Source organism: Delphinapterus leucas, chromosome 10, assembly GCF_059928025.1.
Source record: "Delphinapterus leucas isolate spDelLeu-1000000601 "Yukka" chromosome 10, BTC_Dleu_Yukka2, whole genome shotgun sequence".
Classification (NCBI taxonomy): Eukaryota; Metazoa; Chordata; class Mammalia; order Artiodactyla; family Monodontidae; genus Delphinapterus; species Delphinapterus leucas.
In genome coordinates this window covers 81,401,423-81,422,279 of record NC_143138.1, presented here as the reverse complement: position 1 = coordinate 81,422,279, position 20,857 = coordinate 81,401,423, and the positions used below count along the sequence as shown (strand labels likewise).

The 20,857-nt window shown below is 46.0% G+C and overlaps 1 protein-coding gene and 1 long non-coding RNA gene across 4 annotated transcripts in view; one reads left to right on the top strand and one right to left on the bottom strand.

The window, feature by feature from the left end:
• LRIG1 (leucine rich repeats and immunoglobulin like domains 1) overlaps nt 1-20,857 on the top strand; it is a 121,119-nt gene that overhangs the window by 27,878 nt on the left and 72,384 nt on the right. For all 3 annotated transcript variants that reach the window (XM_089919527.1, XM_089919528.1, XM_022572607.3), the window contains exon 2: nt 12,833-12,904. In XM_089919527.1, the coding sequence (XP_089775653.1) occupies nt 12,833-12,904 (72 nt within the window). The remainder of the gene's footprint in view (nt 1-12,832; nt 12,905-20,857) is intronic.
• LOC149748304 (uncharacterized) overlaps nt 848-20,857 on the bottom strand; it is a 26,718-nt gene continuing 6,708 nt past the window's right edge. Inside the window, exon 2 of the long non-coding RNA XR_016394740.1 lies at nt 848-20,572. This is a non-coding gene — a long non-coding RNA (uncharacterized LOC149748304). The remainder of the gene's footprint in view (nt 20,573-20,857) is intronic.

Genomic DNA, 20,857 nt, shown 5'->3' with positions numbered 1-20,857 from the left:
TGTGTATGTGTGTGTTCAACAGGTAACACGTGTTAGGCAAAGAAGTGCTGGCTGTTCATAGGGAAGCTGCCTCTCTGTAGCTGATGTCAGGGAGGTCTGGGTTTGGTAGGACCATGGCCTCTGATTTCCTGCTGGGATGGGAAGTGAATGGCTTTTGTCTCCCTAGCACTCACAGAGGTCCACGTGGAGTTTCTGAGGTCTCTCCAGCCTGTAACTGGGAGTCCAAAGGGAGTTACTTGTGAATGACTTCCGGTAGAGCTTTTCATTGATTTTGCTAGTGATTTACTTTAAAACGGACTCGCATCTTGTAGATACCAGTGGTCATTATTTGGTTGAGGTATAATTTAGCGGAATGTACTGTTAGGATCCAACCTTTAAGACACACCTTTGGGAGTAAATGACCTGGAACTACAAACTCTCAAGAGGCGGGGTGGTGGTGGGGAGGGTGTGGCTGTGAGGAGGTAGGTGTTAGGATGCCCTGGGCCCCTGCGAATGTTGATGGACCACATGGAAGAGGGAAAGCATCCTTTTTAGAAGTCTTGATGAATGATTTAAAAAAAAGAAGAAGCAACAAAAGTGTATTGCAGCTCCGTCATTTTCACCACCAGTTTTCCATTCGACGTAGTAAAAGTTTAGTATGTCCAGGGTGCAGGTCACAGGCGCCATCTGATGCTTTGTGTCTGTAATTTCAGTGAAAAGGAAGGCCCTGTATTGCAACAGCAGATAGCACTCTGTGCCAAAGCTGTGCTGAAATACCACCTGGCTGCCCCACCTTGACTTACTTAGCATCTACTCGGCCGTTTCAACAACCAGAGAAGTCACCATGGCCTCAGGACAGCGATGTGGATGGGCTTTTTTTTTTTTTTTGCGGTACGCGGGCCTCTCACTGTTGTGGCCTCTCCCGTTGCGGAGCACAGGCTCCGGACGCGCAGGCTCAGCGGCCATGGCTCACGGGCCCAGCCGCTCCGCAGCATGTGGGATCTTCCCGGACCGGGGCACGAACCCGTGTCCCCTGCATCGGCAGGCGGACTCTCAACCACTGTGCCACCAGGGAAGCCCGTGGATGGGCTTTTAATTTTATGGTGTTTTCGTGACGTGTGAGCATCATAGAAAGAAAAATTTTGGCTTCAGCTGAGCATTTCATGACACGCATAAACTTTAAAAAGCCCAGTGGAAAAATTGACAGAACGAGATCCCAAGTCGATAAGCTAGCTAATAAAGTCAGCACCTTCACTGTTAGACAGGAGGCTGACCTTTCCAAACTGCGTTTTCTTTCAAATACTTAGCTCGAGTCCCTTGCATGCCTCCCTGTAATGCAGTGGATGTGTTCTCGAGAAATTGTGGGTCAATTCAATTTTTGAACTTGGCTGACTTCATATCAGGGATCTGTTCTCTGTATTTGAGTCATCTTCATTTTTAAGTTGGGAGGTAGCTGGGAAAAGATGGGAGGATAAACCGAGAAGATAATATTTGACTGTTTGAAACCTAGAAGAAGACGTGGAAAACCAAGAAGAGAATGTTCGGTAATACTTGTGGGAACCTTGCGCTTAATCTGTTTGTAATGCAGAGTATCGCGGTAAATGCAAGTAAACCTAGATTTTTATGTTAGCTTTGTAGATTGTGGGTGCTTGGGCTTTGCACAGGCACAGAGAGATGCCTGAGACATTAGTGAATGCTGGGTGTGATTTCAGTTGGAAAAATAAAAGATGCATGTAAATTCCAGTGGAAGCTGCTAGGGCATTCCAGAGCACACCCCTAGGAACTTCTGGCTTTCCAGAAAGGGTTTTCCTTATGAGCAGCTCTATTCTGGGAAGGTAGTTATGCCCACTTATGTCATTCGTCCCTTAAACTTTTTTGTGTGGGAGTGGGAAAGGAAAGAGATGCTGATAAAACTAGCTGATAAAACTAAGGTAAGCTGTTCCTTGTAGAGATGTATTTGCTTTAAAAAAAGTCTTTCATTTTCCTTCTTCCTCCCCTTTAAGGGGGACAATTAGGCAAATTTTCATATATTGCCCTTTTGTAACCCAAGAGGATGTTTGCCTAAAATCACTCTTCTAAATACTGCTTTTAAACAACATCAACAAACTCTGATCATCACACGTGCAAAGTTTAATTTTCGTCTTTTGGCGTACATTCCTGTTACGTGAGTTTTGTGTACTACTATTTTTTGTTGGTTGGATTATGTTAGAGTGAATTTTAAGAGATGAGGGTTAAAAAAGCCTTAGTCCTTCCCTGGTTCTAGGAAACATCTAGACAAGAGTGTAATAACTCAGATGGTGGGAAGGGGTTTTTTTTGTTTGTTTGTTTGTTCTTAATATTTCAGTGTGTCTCTTGTACTCCATTATTGGAGGTTTCATTTCTGAAGAATCTTGAGTCACTGATATAGAATTTCTTTATCCCTTTATCCCAATGAAATCCTCAGTTGTAGCTTCTGCCAGCAAGACAGGCTCGGAATCTGGCCACCCTGTTCTTGCGACTAAGAGTACTTTTCATGGGGCCATGTTAAAATGGTTATTTCCCTCTCTGACAGTCACATTCCTCTCAGGGCCCTTAGGTGGGGGCATGAAGTGTGGGCAATCACTCAGTGTTCAGTGGAGAAGCATTTCAGTGTGTTGGAAAAGGAAATTGATCACAGTATCACTTACGGTTGGTGGTTATGCCAACATTGACACATTCACATTCTGTTGCGTGAAGCATTCAATCAAAGAACGGTTCCTAAGGTGTTAGTAGTTTGCATCTTGCGTAGGTCAGGCCAAAGTTAATGAATTTCAAACCCCCATCACGGTTTTACTAAACACCCTGTATTTTGCAGTGGTTGGTTCCACTGGAAAATAATCTCCTGAAAGTGGATATTTGTAGTGACAGAGGGGTACAGGTGGAGGTGTTAGGACAGGAAAACAGTAATCTGTGACCACAGGGGCACTGGTGGACTCGACGAAGCACTTGACAAGCCATGGATTCCAAATTTATCCACTGGATTAATGTGTCCCTCACTTCCTGTCCCGTTTGCCCGACTTGTTTTAACTACAACAGAAGCAAAAGCCTCTGTTTCCTGCCTCAGTAGAGCATGGTTTTCATTTAGGAAAATTCTCCTCCATTTTTTTTAACTGAAGGCACTCCAGCCTCTAAATGTGTCGCTGGAGGTGAGCACGCGTTCTTGGTGCACGTCTGTCCCCTTTGGGTCCTGATTGATCAGCCCTCTTCTCTCACTGGAGCCCCCAGTGCCTTAGGACAAGGAGAGGTTGGTAGGGGTGGGAGCGCCTGCATCTGAGGCATCACCACCCTCTGCTGTGCAGAGTGGCTGGGCTTGAGGAGGGAAGGATTCAGCTGTGTGTGGGATGGTGCCCGGCAAGGGGCTGATGACTTTGGAAAGCCCTAGAGAGCTTAAGGACTGTCTGAAAGGGTGAATTGGTGATCCCTCTTCAGAGGTGATAAAGTAGAGAGTAGGTGACCAGACTCCTGTCCCCTCCCCCTCCCCATTTCCAAGTCTCTGCAAAGCCACTTCTCTAATAGCAAAGCCACTTCTCTAATAGCAAAGCCAAATGATGGCTGTAGGTGCCTCTTCCCTGCTGGGGTGGTCCTGGGGGGCGGTCTCTTTGTGACAGGTGTGTGGGAGGCTCAGCCTGTGGCCAGCAGCTATTCTGTGCCTAAATTCTCTTTGTTTGTAAGGTCCCCCCCCCCAAAAAAAAACTGCAGAGCTGCGGCCGCTGCATCGGCTGGAGTACCTCTTCTTAATGAAGTTAATTAAATCTTTAAGGGTCCGTGATGCACAGGCCATATTTAATGAATGACTGTGGTGGGAAATTTGTGGGCTTCTCCCCCGTACATCCTCCACAATCAAACATGAGACTGCTTAAATAAGAAAGCCTTATCATATCCAGTTACTTTGTCTCTCTTTAGCCAAACTAAGATTTGGGCAGGCAAAACAGATCCGAAGGTCTCCTGTTTTAAGGGCTGTTGTGGAAAGCAAAGGCTGATTACTTTCAGTGGTAGTGGGCCTCTTGAGTGTTTGGCTCAAAACTTGAAGTAGATGAACAAGGAGATATTCTGTTCCTGTGGGGATCAGCTTTAATGACCCTGTAGATTAACATTCATGGTGGACCTGGCACTGGGGTTTGCTAAGGTTTGTATAACCCTTGACTTAACTGCCTGCTAGGTTGTATATCTGACAAACGTGGGGCTACTCTTCGTGACTTTGCCCTAAAACAATTCCTGTCTTGCACCTCTCCTTTCTAGGAGGTCCTGACTTGGCTTTTTTTTTTTTTAAGATTCATGCCTTCCGTGCCTTATTGTACTGTTCTGGCCTTGTTTCCTGAAACACTTCCTTAAAAACCATGCTGTTCTTCTACTGTTCTTCCAGGTTTAGCTAAGGTCTTGCGTTTTCTGATAAACCTTCCTCATCGCAGTTGGTCTTCCCTGCTCTGAACATCACCTGGACTCCGTGGTATCCACGCCAGGAGGACAAACTCAGATGCTTGCAGGGCCAGGGAGATACTGCAAATGAGTGAAGAGGTCCTGGGGGAGACAGTAGGAGTGGTGAGGTCTGTGGTCAGCCGGGGTCCTTGCTAAATAAATGTAGCTGAGTGTGCTGTCAGCGTGCCGGCCCCGTGATGACAGGCATCCCACATTCTATTGCATTTCGCTTTATTGCATTTTTTCACAAATCGAAGGTTTGTGGCAACCCTGCATCGAGCAAGTCTGTTGGCACCGTTTTTCTAACAGCGTTATTTTATAATTAAGGTATGTCCATTCTTCTTTCAGATGTAATGCCGTTGCACACTTATGGATTACAGTATAGTGTAAAGACATAATTTTGTATGCACCGGAAAACCACAAAATTTGTCCGATTTGCAGTATTGCGATATTCGCTGTATTGCGGTGGTCTGGAACCGAGCCCACAGTGTCTCTGAGGTATGCCTGTAATTTCAAGAGAAGCTGAAACTTTTTATTATTTGCTAAAAAGTTTAGGTTTCTCCAAACACTCTTCACTCAGAAAGAAATTTCCCTGCAACCCACCTTTGGCCCAAAAGCTGCCAGTTTGCAACTCCTGGTCCATCATTCCCAAGATGCTTGCCCTGTCACAGCCTTTGGCTGCAATTATTTGGTCCAGAGACTTATCTGACCAGTAGGTTGTAAACTCCTTAAGGTCAAGGACTAGATCTTATCCTGATTTGTATTAGAATTTAACCTAAGTGCATTGCAGATTGTAGACAAACACTCAATAAATATTTGGCAAATTTGACATCTGCTGGGTGCTGTAGGACAAAGACTTAAACCTCCATTCAAATCAACCACAGGCCCAGGTGAGATGTGTGAGATACTAAGGCAGAGAAGCACATTTAAGACTGGCGGGATTACAGAGGCACACGCGGCTGACTCCTCTCAAACAATGTCTTAAGCATCAGAATTCAGAGACCCGCACCAATTTCTAAAGCCGATTTTAAGGAGTGACTGACTCTGGGGTTTGTATAATGGCTAGTGTGTATTATTTCTTCTTTTGAGTTGCTTGTAAGCCTCATTTGCATAGAGAATTATCTGTGTAACATTTTCAAAAATTGGAATAACTGTGACTCATCACTGACTTTGTTCAACGTTAGTGACCAAAAGCTCTCAAGGTGAACTGTACGTATTGAGTTGCTATCCAGTGATTTTACATTTGATTATTTGCTGAATGTGTTTCTTTTTCCAAGCCTCAGTTTAGGCAGTATATGGTTGATCAGCTTACTGAAGAAAGACAAGTACAGAACTGCCTTCTGAGTGGGAATTCTTGGGTGACGATGTCAGAGGAGTGATTCCAGTTTAAGATACAGTTGTATAATTCTCAGTGTAAGCCTTTATTGTGTATGAATAGGCCATTCAGTTGTGGCTTTTGGTTAATGAGGGGGAAAAACATTGCAACAGAAAAAAAAGATAAGGACATCTGATATCCTAGATTTAAAAAGAAATCTCTTCTCGTAAAACCTTATAATGTGGGCCTAGGGAACACAGTGTGGTGATTCCATTGGAACTTGATGTGTAATTTCTCAGAAGGTAAAAATGCAGCAGAAACAGCCTTAAAAGCTTAAGGGATTAAATAACTTTAACAAGTCACATGCTCTTCCTCATTCACACCCCTTGAAATTTGAAAGGACCAATCACTTTTTCCCAGTTAGACCTAAGCTGGTGACTCCTTTTTTAATGGACGACCAACAGCACAGTGTGAGGTCAAGTAGAGACGTACAGATGAAGCCCACAGTTTCCCAAGAAAGAAGAGGTTCCCAGGCTAGTCCTGTGTGCCCCATGTGCTCAGCAGTTGGGTCATTGGATTGCTTCACACTTTTCTTTCCGGCTGTATTCTTCACTTTAGCCAACATCTGAAAGGTAAAACATTGCAAAGTCCTGTGCCGTTCAGGAGCCCAGACAGGGCTGAGTACTGGGAAATAGACGGGCCTGGAAACCAAACTGAATGGGAAAACTTCCTTCCCCAGGGAATGCCTGTCACAGATTTGGGACCAGTTCCTTCCACTTTGAATTATTATTCTTATTAAAGTTGAAAAATACAGCCATGCATTGCACCTTCCTTCCCCGTGAGAGGTTCGGCCTGTACGGTCAGGGGTCTGTGAGCAGTGTCTGTTTTTGAGGATGAAGGGCTAAAGACGTTGTCTAATGATGCTGGGGTTATTTGCTCACCACACCTTACTCAGAAGTAAAGGGAACTTTTTATCCCTCAACTTCCAAGGAATCAATGAATTATTGTTTGCCAGCTTTGAATGGCGTTTGCCAAGTTTGTAATATGTGGTTCTGGTTGTAATCCAGGAAGATGCTGGTCAGATTATGTAAATACTGATTAAGCCTATAGAATTACGTTCAGAGGGCATTTCTTTTTTATAAGAGTGTCTTCCTTGTGGATCGAGTTTTCAAAGCTCTCTCCTCTGTTGGAACTGGTTAAGAACTGTGTGTGCCTAGAGGATGTCGGCTGAGATCCGTGCCGCTCTGCCACCACGTTTTTAACAAAGCTCTTGAACTATTGGGAAATTCAAATTTATTTTTTATGTTATTAAAAAATTTTTTTTGTTGTACTATGATTGATGTACAGTGTTGTGTGTTAGTTTCAGGTGTACAGCAAAGTGAATCGGTTATATGTATACATATATTCACTCTTTTTTAGATTCTTTTCCCATATAGGCCGTTACAGAGTATTGAGAGTTTCCTGTGCTATACAGTAGGTCCTTATTAGTTATCTGTTTTATATATAGTAATGTGTATATGTCAACCCCAATCTCCCAATTTATCCCTCCCCCGCCCCTTACCCCGGTAACCATAAGTTTGTTTTCTACATCTGTAACTCTATACCTGTTTTGTAATTTTTCACAGAATTAGAAAAAAAAATTTTACAATTTGTATGGAAACATAAAAGATCCCGAATAGCCAAAGCAATCTTAAGAAAAACGGAGCTGGAGGACTCAGCCTCCCTGACTTGAGACTGCACTGTAAAGCTATAGTCATCAAATTTATTTTTAAAGTCCAAGTTTCTTCCCTACCTGCTGTTTCACTTTAAATATTTGTTGATTACTTTATGATTCAGACATATTTGTTGATTACTCCATGATTTAGATTAATAGAAATTTCAGGGATGACGGACACGTCCTCTCCCTGCATCGTGCAGTCAAGACAGTAGCCGCTAGCCGCAGGTGGTTGGACATTTGGACAATGGCTAGTGCCACTGAGACACTGAATTCTTAATTTTCTGTAATCTTAATTAAAGCGTAAATGTCAGTAGTCACAGGGCTAGTGGCTGCTGAATTGGAGAGCACAGGTTTACAGAACAGTGGGGATTTCTCAGCTATTTGAACACTTAGCTCTTCTCATTCTGTGGGATCAGGGTAGGGGGTCTTGCCAGGAAAAAGGCTCATCAAGCAGCTTACTGTCGTGCACTGTTGAAGCCTTTGCTTTTCAGCCACAGATAAAACCTGGCTAAGACTTGAGCTGGTCTCTGCCGAGAGGCCTCCTGTGTGTTGGGCAAATGGTGGGCCGGACAGTACATCTCTCAGCACGTTAGCAGAAAGGATATCTACGGCCGGGCTCCATTGTTCGAAGATCTGCGCACCCTTTGTGCCAAGAACAAGGGAAGTGTATGTTATGACAATGGCTGACACACTGTTTAATGAAAGCTGCAATTGGCAGTAACTAAATTCCCTGAGGTTTCTTTCCCCTCTGCTTTGCTCCTGAAAGGTGCAGAAATGCTTTTGACAGCATCTGTCCTGCTGACAGATGAATTGTTTTGACAGGAGAATCTGAAACCTTCAACTGAAGACACACTCAGATGTCGGGCCTGGTAAGGGGCGATCGTGTCTGTAGAAATAAGGGAGATGCTTTTGACTGGTGTGCATGTCAGCCGCCACCTGAAAGAAAGGCCTCGTTAAAGGTTTTTCGCCGATTAACTCTTGGATTGTTCTTCAGACCTGAGATGAGAATTCATACCCCCCTCTCCACAGTTCTTGGGCTGAGTAGATGGATGTCCTTAATCGTTGAGGAATGAATGTTGTCAGGAAGCATGGCAGTCAAAGGTTTTTTGTGGGTTTTTTAAAAAAAACTTTATTGTACTGGAAAAAAACCCCCACCAATGTTCATAGCAGCATGATTCACGATAGCCAAAAGATGGAAACAAGCCAACTGTCCATCAGCTGTTAAAGGGATAAACAAAACGTGAGTGAGATACATACTTACCTGCATGCAATGGAGTAATGGAATGCTATTCAGCCACAAAAAGGAACAGGAAATTCTGACACATGCTACAACGTGGACACACCTTGAGGGCGTTGTGCTGAGTGAAATAAGCCAGACACACACGGTCGTGTACTGTATGGCTCCACTTATATGAAGTACGGAGCCAAGTTAAATTCATACAGACACCATGTAGAGTGGAGGAGGCCAGCCCCGGGGGGGAGGGGAGAATGGGAAGTTAGCGCTTCACGAGTGTTGCATTTCAGTTGGACAAGATGCGTAAAAAGTTCTAGTGAGGAATGGATGGTGGTGATGGTTGCACCATAATGAGAATATACTTAATGCCCCTGAACCGTACATTTAAAGATGGTCAAGATGGTCCATTTTGTGTTATATATATTTTACCACGATAAAAATTATGCTGGGAGTGTGCCTCCCAGAAATGAGCAAACAAGAAAATGTCTGAGGATTTCACTTCAGATTGTATGTATTTGTCAGGGACAATAAATATTTTCCCCATTTCCTGATAAGCAGTTGATGATCAGCAGCTTGTACCAGGATTTATTTCTCAAGACTAAAAAGCTAGGCAGCTCTGTGTCCACAAGCACAGCTGTTCCAAGGGCCCCGAGCCTCAGCCACTGTCTTCTGTCTGTGTGGCTGATAGGCACTCGAGAGGATAATTGCTCTTAGAGCCAGTCTGCAGACCCTCAGTTGTTGATGTATGGCTTTTCTAGTTCACTGGAAGTCAAAAAGTCACCGCATCCAGGCAGACCCAGTGAGTGCTTAAATTTCCACTGACAAGTATCTAAAGCTTTGTTGCTACTTACTGGAATCTCCATGTTAAGTCCTGTTACTGGCTGGTTTCTTGATACAACTAGCTTATGGAAGCCCCCTTTCTCAAGCTGCCTTATCTAAAAAGCAGAATTTGTGTAGCATTTTTGAAATTTAAATAAACTGTGTGTGCTCTTTAAGGGAAAGATGGACCAAGGGGTGTTGTGATTTAAAGTGGTTTTATTCTTTTTTTTTTATCTTTTTATTTTATTTATTTATTTATTTATGGCTGCGTTGGGTCTTTGTTGAGCGTGGGCTTTCTCTAGTTGTGGCTAGTGAGGGCTACTCTTTGTTGCGGTGCGTGGGCTTCTCATTATAGTGGCTTCTCTTTGTTGCAGAGCACGGGCTCTAGGCTCACGGGCTTCAGTAGTTCTGGCATTCAGGCTCAGTAGTTGTGGCTCGTGGGCTCTAGAGCGCAGGCTCAGTAGTTGTGGCTCACAGGCTCTAGAGTGCAGGCTCAGTAGTTGTGGCACATGGGCTTAGCTGCTCTGTGGCATGTGGGATCTTCCCGGACCAGGGCTCGAACCCGTGCCCCTGCGTTGGCAGGCAGATTCTTAACCTCTGTGCCACCAGGGAAGTCCGAAAGTGGTTTTATTCTAATACTGAGTTGCTGAAGGATGTGGACCCTCCTGGGGTGGGAATTGAGGGAAGTGATTTCATTCCAGATCATTCAAAATGGAGCCACCAGGAATTGCTTGGGTCCTGGATCCTGTGAGCCCCAGCTCCAGCCCTGGCCACGTATAACAAGCCAGAAATAAGTTATTCATTTTGAACCTAGATCAGAGCTTGAAAAACAGTGGTTCTTGGGCTAAATATGGTCTGCAGATTTATATATATACTTAAAGAATTGAAAAGATTTCACATAAAAATTCAGAGATTGAGCCTCTCTTGGAAATGGAGAAGACTGGTCAATACCACCCTTGTTTCTGGAAATAGGAGCAAATGCACCCTGTAGGTGGAGGGCGGGTGAGTGGCCACTGCTGTGTCAACCTCATTCCACACCTGGCAGGTGACCACCCGCATTACTTGCTTGCCCTTCCTACCCTTGCCTTTGTGGTTTCTGAGTCTTTCTCTCATGCTTCCTTTAGCCCAACAACTCCCATTACCTATGATGATATAAATGTCACAGCCATTATAAACTCACAGTATCTGCAGACCCAGAAACAAGATTTCCATCCGCCTTTGTCATGATAATATGCTCACCATAGAAGAAAATTTCAGTCTTTTCAGTCCTTTTTGTGACGTGAGAGAATTCTCTCCATTTCTGGATTTTCTGTTCCAAGTCTAACCTGCTGGCTTCTAAGTATCCCATTGTAAATACTCCTAAGAGCAGACAAGCTCACACTTGACTTCAATAGGTGGTTTAAAAATTACCACCTTCAATTTTTATGGTATCATAATCCTTGGACAAATTGCTTTTAATTCAGGCTGTGCCCTGATCACAGATGTGTCATTAATTTTCAAGGGTAGTTTGACTTTTATTTAGATGAATGTCTTGAGTTGACAGTGAAATGGCTGTCAGCTCTGGCCTAGTATCGATTGGAATGTCTCTGGAAGAAGCTTCAAAGAAAGTTGGCACTTAATGTGATGCTGGGCCCCTTAAGAGACAGACTCTAAACTCATGATTCGCGGTACTTGTTAATTGTCAGTAATGGCAATGGAATGAATAGCTGAGATGAAGAATGTCAGCCAGCCCCTTCGGCATACACAGGACTAGGTGTATTTTAGTGGCAGGGAGCAGGGCACAGTGCACAGTTAAGAAGTAAGGGCCCAGGGCTTCCCTGGTGGCACAGTGGTTGAGAGTCCGCCTGCCGATGCAGGGGACACGGGTTCGTGCCCCAGTCCGGGAAGATCCCACATGCCGCGGAGCGGCTGGGCCCGTGAGCCATGGCCGCTGAGCCTGCGCGTCCGGAGCCTGTGCTCCGCAACGGGAGAGGCCACAACGGTGAGAGACCCGCGTACCCCCCCCCCAAAAAAAAAAGAAGTAAGGGCCCATGTGGTCCGCATCTCTGTGGATTCTGTTCCTGGAAGATTAAGCTGGTCTGGGTTTAAGGGTGTGATCTGAGAAGCTCAGCCGATCAAACATTGCCCCACTTGGTCCTTGTCTTCCTCTGAGGAAGGGGGTCGGGGATGAAGGGGAGAGAGATGTAGTTCTGAATAATTGTGATGGATGCTCTCATCTTGAGGAGACTGCTGGCATGTGACCCTTTGGTTCACACCGATGTTTCCCTGTGACACTGCTCCTCTCTCCTGTGTGCTTGTCACTCGAAATATTTATTCATTGATGGTAGGAATGTTGTGTTCGTATAAACCTTATGATTAGGGCTGTACATTGCTCACTTCTTAAACAGTCCTTTTAGCTTGGAGTGTACATCTGAGCGATTTTTCATCTTAAGGTCTTGTGTAGACCAAGGTCTCTCAACCTTTGTATGTTAGCGTTGACACTTGGGGCTGGAAAATCATCTGTTGTTGAGGGCTGTCCTGTGCGTTGTAGGATGTTTAGCAGCATCCTTGTCCTCTACCCACCAGATGCCAGTAGCACCCCCACCTCCACCTTCCCTGCACTCGTGACAACCAGAAGTGTCTCCAGACTTTGCCAAATGTCATCCCTGGTTGAGGACCACGGATTTTTAGCCAAGGAAGGATCAGTCTCCAGCCCTTCTTTCCCTTTACTACTTCTTGATAGTGTTTGATGCCTTAGTAAAACATTAATTTTAAAAAATGCCATTTAGGGCTTCCCCGGTGGCGCAGTGGTTGAGAGTCCGCCTGCCGATGCAGGGGACACGGGTTCGTGCCCCGGTCCGGGAAGATCCCACGTGCCGCGGAGCGGCTGGGCCCGTGAGCCATGGCTGCTGAGCCTGCGCGTCCGGAGCCTGTGCTCCGCAACGGGAGAGGCTGCAACAGTGAGAGGCCCTTGTACCGCAAAAAAAAAAAAAAAAAAAATGCCATTTAGAATAGTCTTGGACTTGATATGGTACAAAGTATTTGGACCAGCATGCTCTAGTGTAAAGTAGGAGGGTTAGCTTCCCTCAGAATTTCTTTATAAAGTTGTGAAGTGGCAAAATGGTATTGATTGAAATCCATTTGGATTTAGCCAACCTCAAGTGAATTGAGATTTTCACAGTGGCTTGTTTATGGATCCAAGTGGGGACGAGGTATAGCTGTAAACCTCATTATCAATAAGATTACTTAAAATAGGGCGTGAGATACGGGCAGTTATGAGGGGAGGGATGGGTAGACGATTCCTGAATTTGAGGGTACTGATTGAACTTTTTGTTTTTTGCTCTACTTTTACCAGAAACCTGAGTCACAGCAAACTTTCTGAGATTGATCCTGCTGGTTTTGAGGACTTGCCGAATCTACAAGAAGTGTGAGTGCTTTTCCCCAAACTTCTGGGGGTTGGCGGGATGGAGAGCTCCTTGGAAAGATTCTCTCTTATGGCAGCGTCACTCTCCTCCCTGGATCAGCAGTCTGAACTTGTTAGAAGGAGCATCTGCGAGGGACTGTCAGTGACAAACTGTCCTACTTAGTTAGTGCTCCTTCACTGAAGCCCCTCTCTTTTTCCTGGGCAGTCCAGCAGGTGTGGAGTTACTGGAAATCACAAGTCCATGGTGGGTGTATAGGCTTGTGGGAAGCCTGGTGGACCAGCTGGTTTAACACACCTGGCTAGTACTTCCCCCCAGTTCCCAGGGCGCTAGAGCAGCCTGCTTTGCAGGGACATTTGCACCAGCCCACCCCTTCTGTTTCCCAGGAAACCAAGGTATAGAGGAATAGATAGTAAGGTAGACTTTCTCTTCCCATCTCCAAAGAGAACTAGACATTACTGCCTTTGGAACTCTAGTCTTGCTGCCTCTTGCCGTATCCTTTAAATCAGGCCTCAATCTTATCTTCTTCCCCTCCTCCTCCTCTTCCTCTTCCTCCTCCTCTTCCTCCTCCTCCTCCTCTTCCTCCTCCTCCTCCTCCTCTTCCTCCTCCTCCTCCTCTTCCTCCTCCTCCTCTTCCTCCTCCTTCTCTTCCTCCTCCTTCTCCTCCTCCTCTTCTTCCTCCTCCTCCTCCTCTTCCTCCTCCTCTTCCTCCTCCTCCTTCTCTTCTTCCTCCTCCTTCTCTTCTTCCTCCTCCTCCTCCTCCTCTTCCTCCTCCTCTTCCTCTTCCTCCTCCTCCTCCTCCTCCTCCTCCTTCCTCTTCCTCCTCCTATTCCTCCTCCTCCTCTTCCTCCTCTTCCTCTTCTTTTCTTCTTCTTCTTTTTAATGTAAAGAATTCTGCTTTTAACATGGATTTTAGGGTTATGAGGATTTTAGTTCCACGGGGACTTTAGAGAAAAGCCATGCATACCCACTGCAGAAAATTTGTAAACTGTAGAAATATGTAAAAACAAATGAAAATCACTAGAATTGTCACCCAGACCTAACCATTGTGAACACTTAGTGAAAAATATACACCTCTACACTTACAATTCTGGAATCAAGCTGTGTTTATATTGTGGTATTATGTCTGTTTTTTTACTTATCCTTACATTTTTGACTACTTTGTCATGTAAATTAAAAGGTTTTTACTATCCCATTTCAATTTTTGTGTAAAACTACTACACATGAATATTCCGTAAATCATTCACCCAGTGCTTCTATTGTTACATATTTTTTAGAGATTATTAAGTGCTTTACATATTTTACTTACTATATGTAACTGATAAAAGTCCTTGTTTATTATTCTTCGATTCCGTTGTTGATGATTTATCGAAAGGAAATTTCATCAGATGGTGCAATTTGTAAAGTACTTGCATTCCCTACCGCCGTCTCCAAATTCCCCAAGATGGCGTTTATGATTTCCATGTCTGTTTTAAAAAGGTTTCAACTTCCAAAGTTAAAGGAAGATCAGAGTTGGAAGGGGCTCTTGGAAATACTTTGTCCAGGATCATTATTTTCCCATAGGGTCAACAGACCAGTGGTCAGGGCAGGGAAGTTTGGAGTGGGTTTTTATGTTCGTTTGCCAAAAAGACCACAGACTGGGTGACTTCAAGGACGGAAACTTATTTTCTCACAGTTTTGGAGGCTGGAAGTTCAAGAGCAAGGTCCTGGCACAGTTGGTTTCCACTGAAGCCACCTTCTTGCCACCTCTTCATGTGGCCTTTCCTTTATATGCATGCTTCCCTGGTGCCTCTTGTGTGTGTCCAAATGTCCTCTTCTTAAAAGGGCACCAGCTATATTGGATTAGGACCCATCCATATGACCTCTTTCAAGACCCTTTCTCCAAATGCAGTCACATTCTGAGGTACTGAGGGCTAGGAGTTCAACATATGAATCTTGAGGGAATACCGCTCAGCCCATCACAGTCACCCAAGAGGATAACCGCAGTCCATCAAGGAACCGGTTTGCTTCATAACCCAGTGCTTTCCCCTGATCCAGGCTGCCTTTAATGCTTGTGGTTATGATATTCAACTTCTGCATGTTGAGTCTCAGAGCTTAGTGGTTTCTTTTAGAATTGGACAAAAACAAAAATTGAGGTGTTTCTTCTGGCATTATTCAAGCTTTCATTTAACATTTCCTCGAATACCTAGTATGAGCCAGGCACTGCTGTGCTGCTGGGAGCACAGGAGTGAATAAGACAGGCATACAGGGCTAGGATTAGGGTTGGCAAATGAGGCATTCGCCTCAGGTGCAGAATTTAAGGGGCCTCTAAAAACTCAGCATTTGAGATAAACGATACCTTAATGCAGTATTTAAAACATCAAAATGAATGCCCAAGAAACCCCATGGTCAACAAAATACAAGAAGTTTTGGTAAAGTCAGGATCAGCTCTACTCACCTTTCCTTTGCCCCAGGCTCCAGTCTGGCTTGACACGGCACTGTTGCCAATCCTATCTTGGTGTGAAAACTTAGATACTCTGTTCTTAATGAATTTTGTTTTGTGTTCACTTTGATATTTAAAAAACACTGCATTCAGATATTCTTATCCTGGCTCCGGAGTTTTTCGGCAGCCCCTTAAATGCTGCTCCCCGTCTCCCCCAATCCTGGCGCTGCAGACAAACCTCGCCTCTCACAGGACTCACGTTAAGATGGGGCACGACCTAGGGGTAACAAGGAAACCAGTAGGACTCACGGGTGGTAAGTGTTAAGGGGGGCGTAGGACAGCGTCACGGGAGGATTTTCTTCTTTTGTGACTTTGGAGGGGTGATGACGGAGCCAGCGTGATGATCAGGTCAAGCAAATGTGAACGATGTGGACAGGACAGGCTGCAGATACAGGCCCCCAAGGAAGGAAGAGGACGAGGGCCGTTGTGCCAGGAGTGCATGAGGGGTGGGGTGTGTGGCCAGCGCCTGGGTCCTGCAGGGCCCTGGGGGTCATGTTAGGTTATGGTTCCAAAATCATTGGCCCTGCCATAAATTTGGGGCACAGTAGATGCTCCCATGAGCCTTTTCTGCATTATTCTCTCTAGTTTTCTTTTTCCATTGTTCCTTCCCCAGACAGCCTTTCAATTTTCATTTGGTTTGGTTCCCTTGACCTCCGGCTTTTAATCCCCCTTCTACTTGGTGCTTTTTTGGAACGTAAACCCCACCCAGATCTAGAGCTGAGAGCACCTGACTTGCACCTGTCCTTCACTGGGGATGCTGGTTAGTCTTAAAGATAAATTTCCCAAGTCCCAACGGCCACAACAATCACAGCAGCACCACACTCAAACTTTGGGGAAGACTGCCTCATTTCATCCTGACACCGGTTCTATCTGATTTAAATTCTTTCCTTTACAGTTATTTTCTCCACTTTACAAAAGAGGAAATGGAAGCTCGGAGAGGTTAAATAAACCTGTGCAGTGTTGCCTAGTTGGTAAAGCTGAGAGCTGAACTCAAATCTGTTTGATTCCCAGAGCTGTGCATTTAACCCTGAAGCTGCACTGCCCCAAATCCCCATACCCCCCTCATCTCAACCCACAGCCTTCCACCGAAGATTTTAAAAGGACAGGAAGTGCAGTGTTTATCTCCTGTATCACTCGTCCTGCACCAGTCTTCTCTCTCTAGGTACCGGGTATTTCCTCTTAACTCCTCCAGACCCCTTGCCCAAACCCACACTCCCTCCAAGCCCAGCCTCCCTTCTCCCCTCCCGACGTGCCTTTTCTCCCTCCCCTGAGCTCCTGTTGAATTTAGGGACAGGAGGAGGCTCCTCACCCACTCGTCTGCGCTCTCTCTGCTGCGTGTGCCTTCTCTCCTTTTTCCCGCGAAGGCACTCAGGAATGTTGACACGCGTAGCTGGCCACTGTGCTAAGCCGTCCACGCCTTATGGACATTCTGCCTTTTTGAGACGGTTGGAGGAGTCGAGGCCTGGGAACCTGGCTGCAGTTGCACAGCTAGTACATGGGAGAGCTGGGCCTGCAGTCCTCAGTCTAACTCCTGTCCCAAGCTCTCCGTGGCAGCACTGCCTTCCTGGGTATGGGAGTTGTAAAGACAGGGCTTGCCCTTTATGGATGCAGTAGGGGGTACTGGGGAAAATGCACATTTGGTAGCAAGCAGACCTGGATTTGAGTTCTGGTTCTGCCCCTTATGGGGACTGTGTCCCTGGACAAGTTACTTACCTCTGTGCCTCTTTTCCCTCTTCTGGAACATGGGCATAATGACGCGTTAGCGAATTATAATAATTATGCATTGGAGCTGATGTCCAGAGCCTTGCCCATGGGGAGGGTTCCCTGTGTGTTATTTCTCTTCCCTTCTGCTACTCTCAGAAGCACACGGCGCACGCCCCTCGCCCCGAGCTAGGAGCCTTGTTAAGAAACAAATCCTTGAGGGCCGATAGGTTGAACCTTTACCACCGTGACCACCTCTGGTCCCTGGTGTCACACCGTGGGATGGACGAGACAAATTCCCCGGGGGCCCAGAGCAGTGGAACTTCTCACTGATAAGGATCGGAGCCTTTCCCGAAGGGAATTTTAATACATGACGGAGGCAGAAAGAGGCCGTCAGGAGTGCAGGGTGGGGAGGTGGAGAAGGATATTGAAGAAAAGAAAAAAATCACAGCCGGCACACAATTGCTTCTAAATTAACTGGGTCTCCCGGGAGCTGTCAGTTCCTCCTAAACCCTGCACAGCCACTCGAGTCTGGAAAGATGAGCGCGAGGGGAACCACAGGCTGGCAAAGCAGCGGGCGGTGGTTTAGCAGTGGTTTTATTTTGGAGGTCGGAACCACAGAGCATCGCAGGCCAGTGGGAGGGAGAGAGCGAGCCGTTGGAGGCCCCTGGAGGACGTGAGGATGCTCGTGCACCTGCTGCCAAGCCACCTGGTCCTCACTGCCCGCAGCTCCGAGGAAAGCCCACCAGGGAGGGTTTCCAGCCAGCGGGCGTGGACGGCGAGTCTCCGCTATTAATAAGAGGGGCTATTTATACCGGCCTCTTTCAAAACTGCACTCGGATCACGTTACTGCTGCCTGGCCCAGGAATGCTTCATGTGGGTGCTGTCGTGTGCTTTCCAGGGCTGTTGACCTAAAATGTTCCTAAAGGCGGCGAGGAAGGCTGAGTGTGCCCTGCCTCTGGGTATTTATGGCTCACCCTCTGGTGTCCCAGGGTTCTGCTCTCCCCCCTCCGTGTGTGCGTGTGTGCGGTGTGTTTAAGGGCGGGGTGAAATCCCGAGGGGGTGTCGTGTGAGGCACTGCTTTTTGGCTATCAATTACCCCCACCTGTTAAACATTTACTATACATCTGGCTCTCTCCTGGGCTGTTCGATTTAATGATTTCAGCCAGATCCTGCCAAAACCCTGTTGAAGTTGGTGCTCGTACTTTGCACATACTGGGGAGATGGAAGCTAAGGCACAGTGAGGTTAAGTGACATGCCAAAGGCCATTCGATCGGTAGGGGTAGGCTGGGGGTTGAATGGACCCGGGCCTGTCTGATGTAAAAATCTGAGCTAATCCCCTCCAAATAACCCCTGCTCTGCTGTGCTGTAACTGGGCCTCAGTTTCTTCTTTTAAGGTGAGGTGATGATTTAGTGCCTTCCTTAGAGGGTTGACATGTCATTCAGTGAGACGTGGCACATAAAGCCCTCAGCACAGAGCCTGGCACATAGAAAAGCGTTTGCCCTTGTTGTTTATAAGTGCTGACTTCAAGTAACTATATCCTATGTCACGATATTAAAATAACTGTATCCGGCCAGCTGGTATACACACTATATCATAAGTCTTGCCAAAGTCGTTATGTAGTCTGCCTTATTCTCAAGTAGCTGAAAACACTAATAACAGTTATTGATTAAGTGGCCCTGACTCCTGCTTGCTACTGACGACTTTCTCCTGCTTGAGAAACAAAACGAACTGACGTTCCAACCCCCGGCCCAACTTTGACTGTTATTAGTGGCAGCTCCCTTTGTGTTTGGAAACAACCAAACTGCCTACGAATTGGCGGATCGGCTAAATAAATTATGGTTCATTCATACCGTTCATCCCAGCCGAGGAGCGGTCCACCGCTGGTTAAAAGAATTAGGGAGATTTCCAAGATCTATTACTAAGGGGAAAACTGGTACCGAACAGTCTGTATAACACACAAGCATCTGCGTTAAAGAAAAACACGTGTCCATCCCTAGTAGCCGGCAGCTGGAGGAGGCCGACCAGAGGCCTGGAGGGCAAGGAAGCTGTATATTTCAATATGTATTCCTGGTGTTCTTTTTTGAAACAGTTTGAAATTTTACTGTGTGCTTTTCTCAGCTATCAGTATATAAATAAATATGGCCAAAAATTTTGTGAAAACCAGAAAACACTATAAGTCAGAATGACCTGTGGGTTTGTTTTTCGTTGTTTCTTGATGCCTAATTCGATTGAGGCAGTCATAGTAATGAAAGTCCTCAGAAACATCCTTTTTTAACATTTTGCATCTTGCAGAATGTAAAAGCTTCCTATAAACCAAGTCGAGGACGTAAGTGGGAGTTTCAGAGAGAGCTGAGGGGGCCCAGGAGGGAGGGAAAGGCCCACCTCCACGTCTGCCCAGGGGGGGCCCCCCGCCCCAACCCCCATATCTTTTTCACACCTTTTCCAGCTGCAGGGTTGGGCCACAATTCGAGGTCTGATGCTCCTGGAGCACTTCTCGGTCCTGAATCATCAGGAAGAGGTTCAGTTATAGAAGCCAGATATTTTTTAGAAGGATTTTTAGGGCCTTGGATGGAAGCAAGTTTGAGGGGGAGTCCGAAGTGGGGGAAGATTGCACAGCCCGAGATATTCAGAAGATTTCATCAAACACAATCCTAAATTCCTACAATGTCTTTACGTGTGGAGACTGTGCTGAGCTTCCCGAGGGCCCTTCCCCGCCCAGCTCTGGCTGTGCTATTTTTGACCGGTCTCTATTTCAGTCTGGCAAGTTGGTCGTGTCTCAGCGCGAGTTGGTCCTCCATTGCCTTCTGAGGGTAGTGTTCTGGTTTCAACAAGGGGCAGAGTGAACAAAGAGAGAGCCAGCCGTGGTGGAGCTGACTTAGATTTACTAGCAGTTCTTTTTAAGTAGAAATGATCCAGAAGTAAGCTAGCCTTGTAGATCTCCTTTGAGCTCCATCTGACCTTTTCATAAATCCAGCAGCCCTGCTGAGATCAGAGCCTGCGATTTCTGCCTCATCCTGTTGACTCCGGGCTGCTGATCCAGACCTAAAATGTCCTGTTCGCCTTCAGCACTGGTCCACGGCACCTGCGCACTCTGCTTCCAGCATTTGGGTCAAGATATGAGATATTATGATGATGCCCCTTCTCCTTGTTCATTTAGTATTCTGTGAAATTGGGTGGAGCAGTTTGTCATATGTGCAGCACGGGTGGCCCGAGACCGAGCTCATTCAGCCAGAGTTCCCCTGCAGTAAAGTCCATACTGTTCATTTTGGGTTTAAAATCAAGTCCAGTCCTAAGCGACTGCAGTGCAGTTACCATGTTACCCAAGGAATTATAGGCTTTCTGCCTGCTGGCCTTTTCGCTTGTGGCTCTCCTTTGATTTGAAATTTAGAGAACTTACCTGTAAGGTGGGGAACAGTACTAGTACCTGGTTCCAACCTCAGAGGTGTAGCGATGCAGTGACATAATACTGTAGAGTTGCTACTGTCGCTATAAATAAGTAGAGGTAATGGTTAAGAACCTAAACTTTGGGGCTAGACACACAGGGCCACTGCCTTTTACTACTGGTGACCTTGGGCAAATTACTTAACATCTTAGTGATTCAGTTTCCCCATTGGTACAATGACATTGTTCATGGGGCCTGCCTTGTAGGGCTCTAAAGACGCGTCAGTGTACTGAAAGGCTCTTAGAGTCGTACCTGGCGCATAATAAGCCCTCAGTAAGTTAGCTGCCGCTATTATTATTATGACCCCCCAACATCTGTGTTGGAGAGTA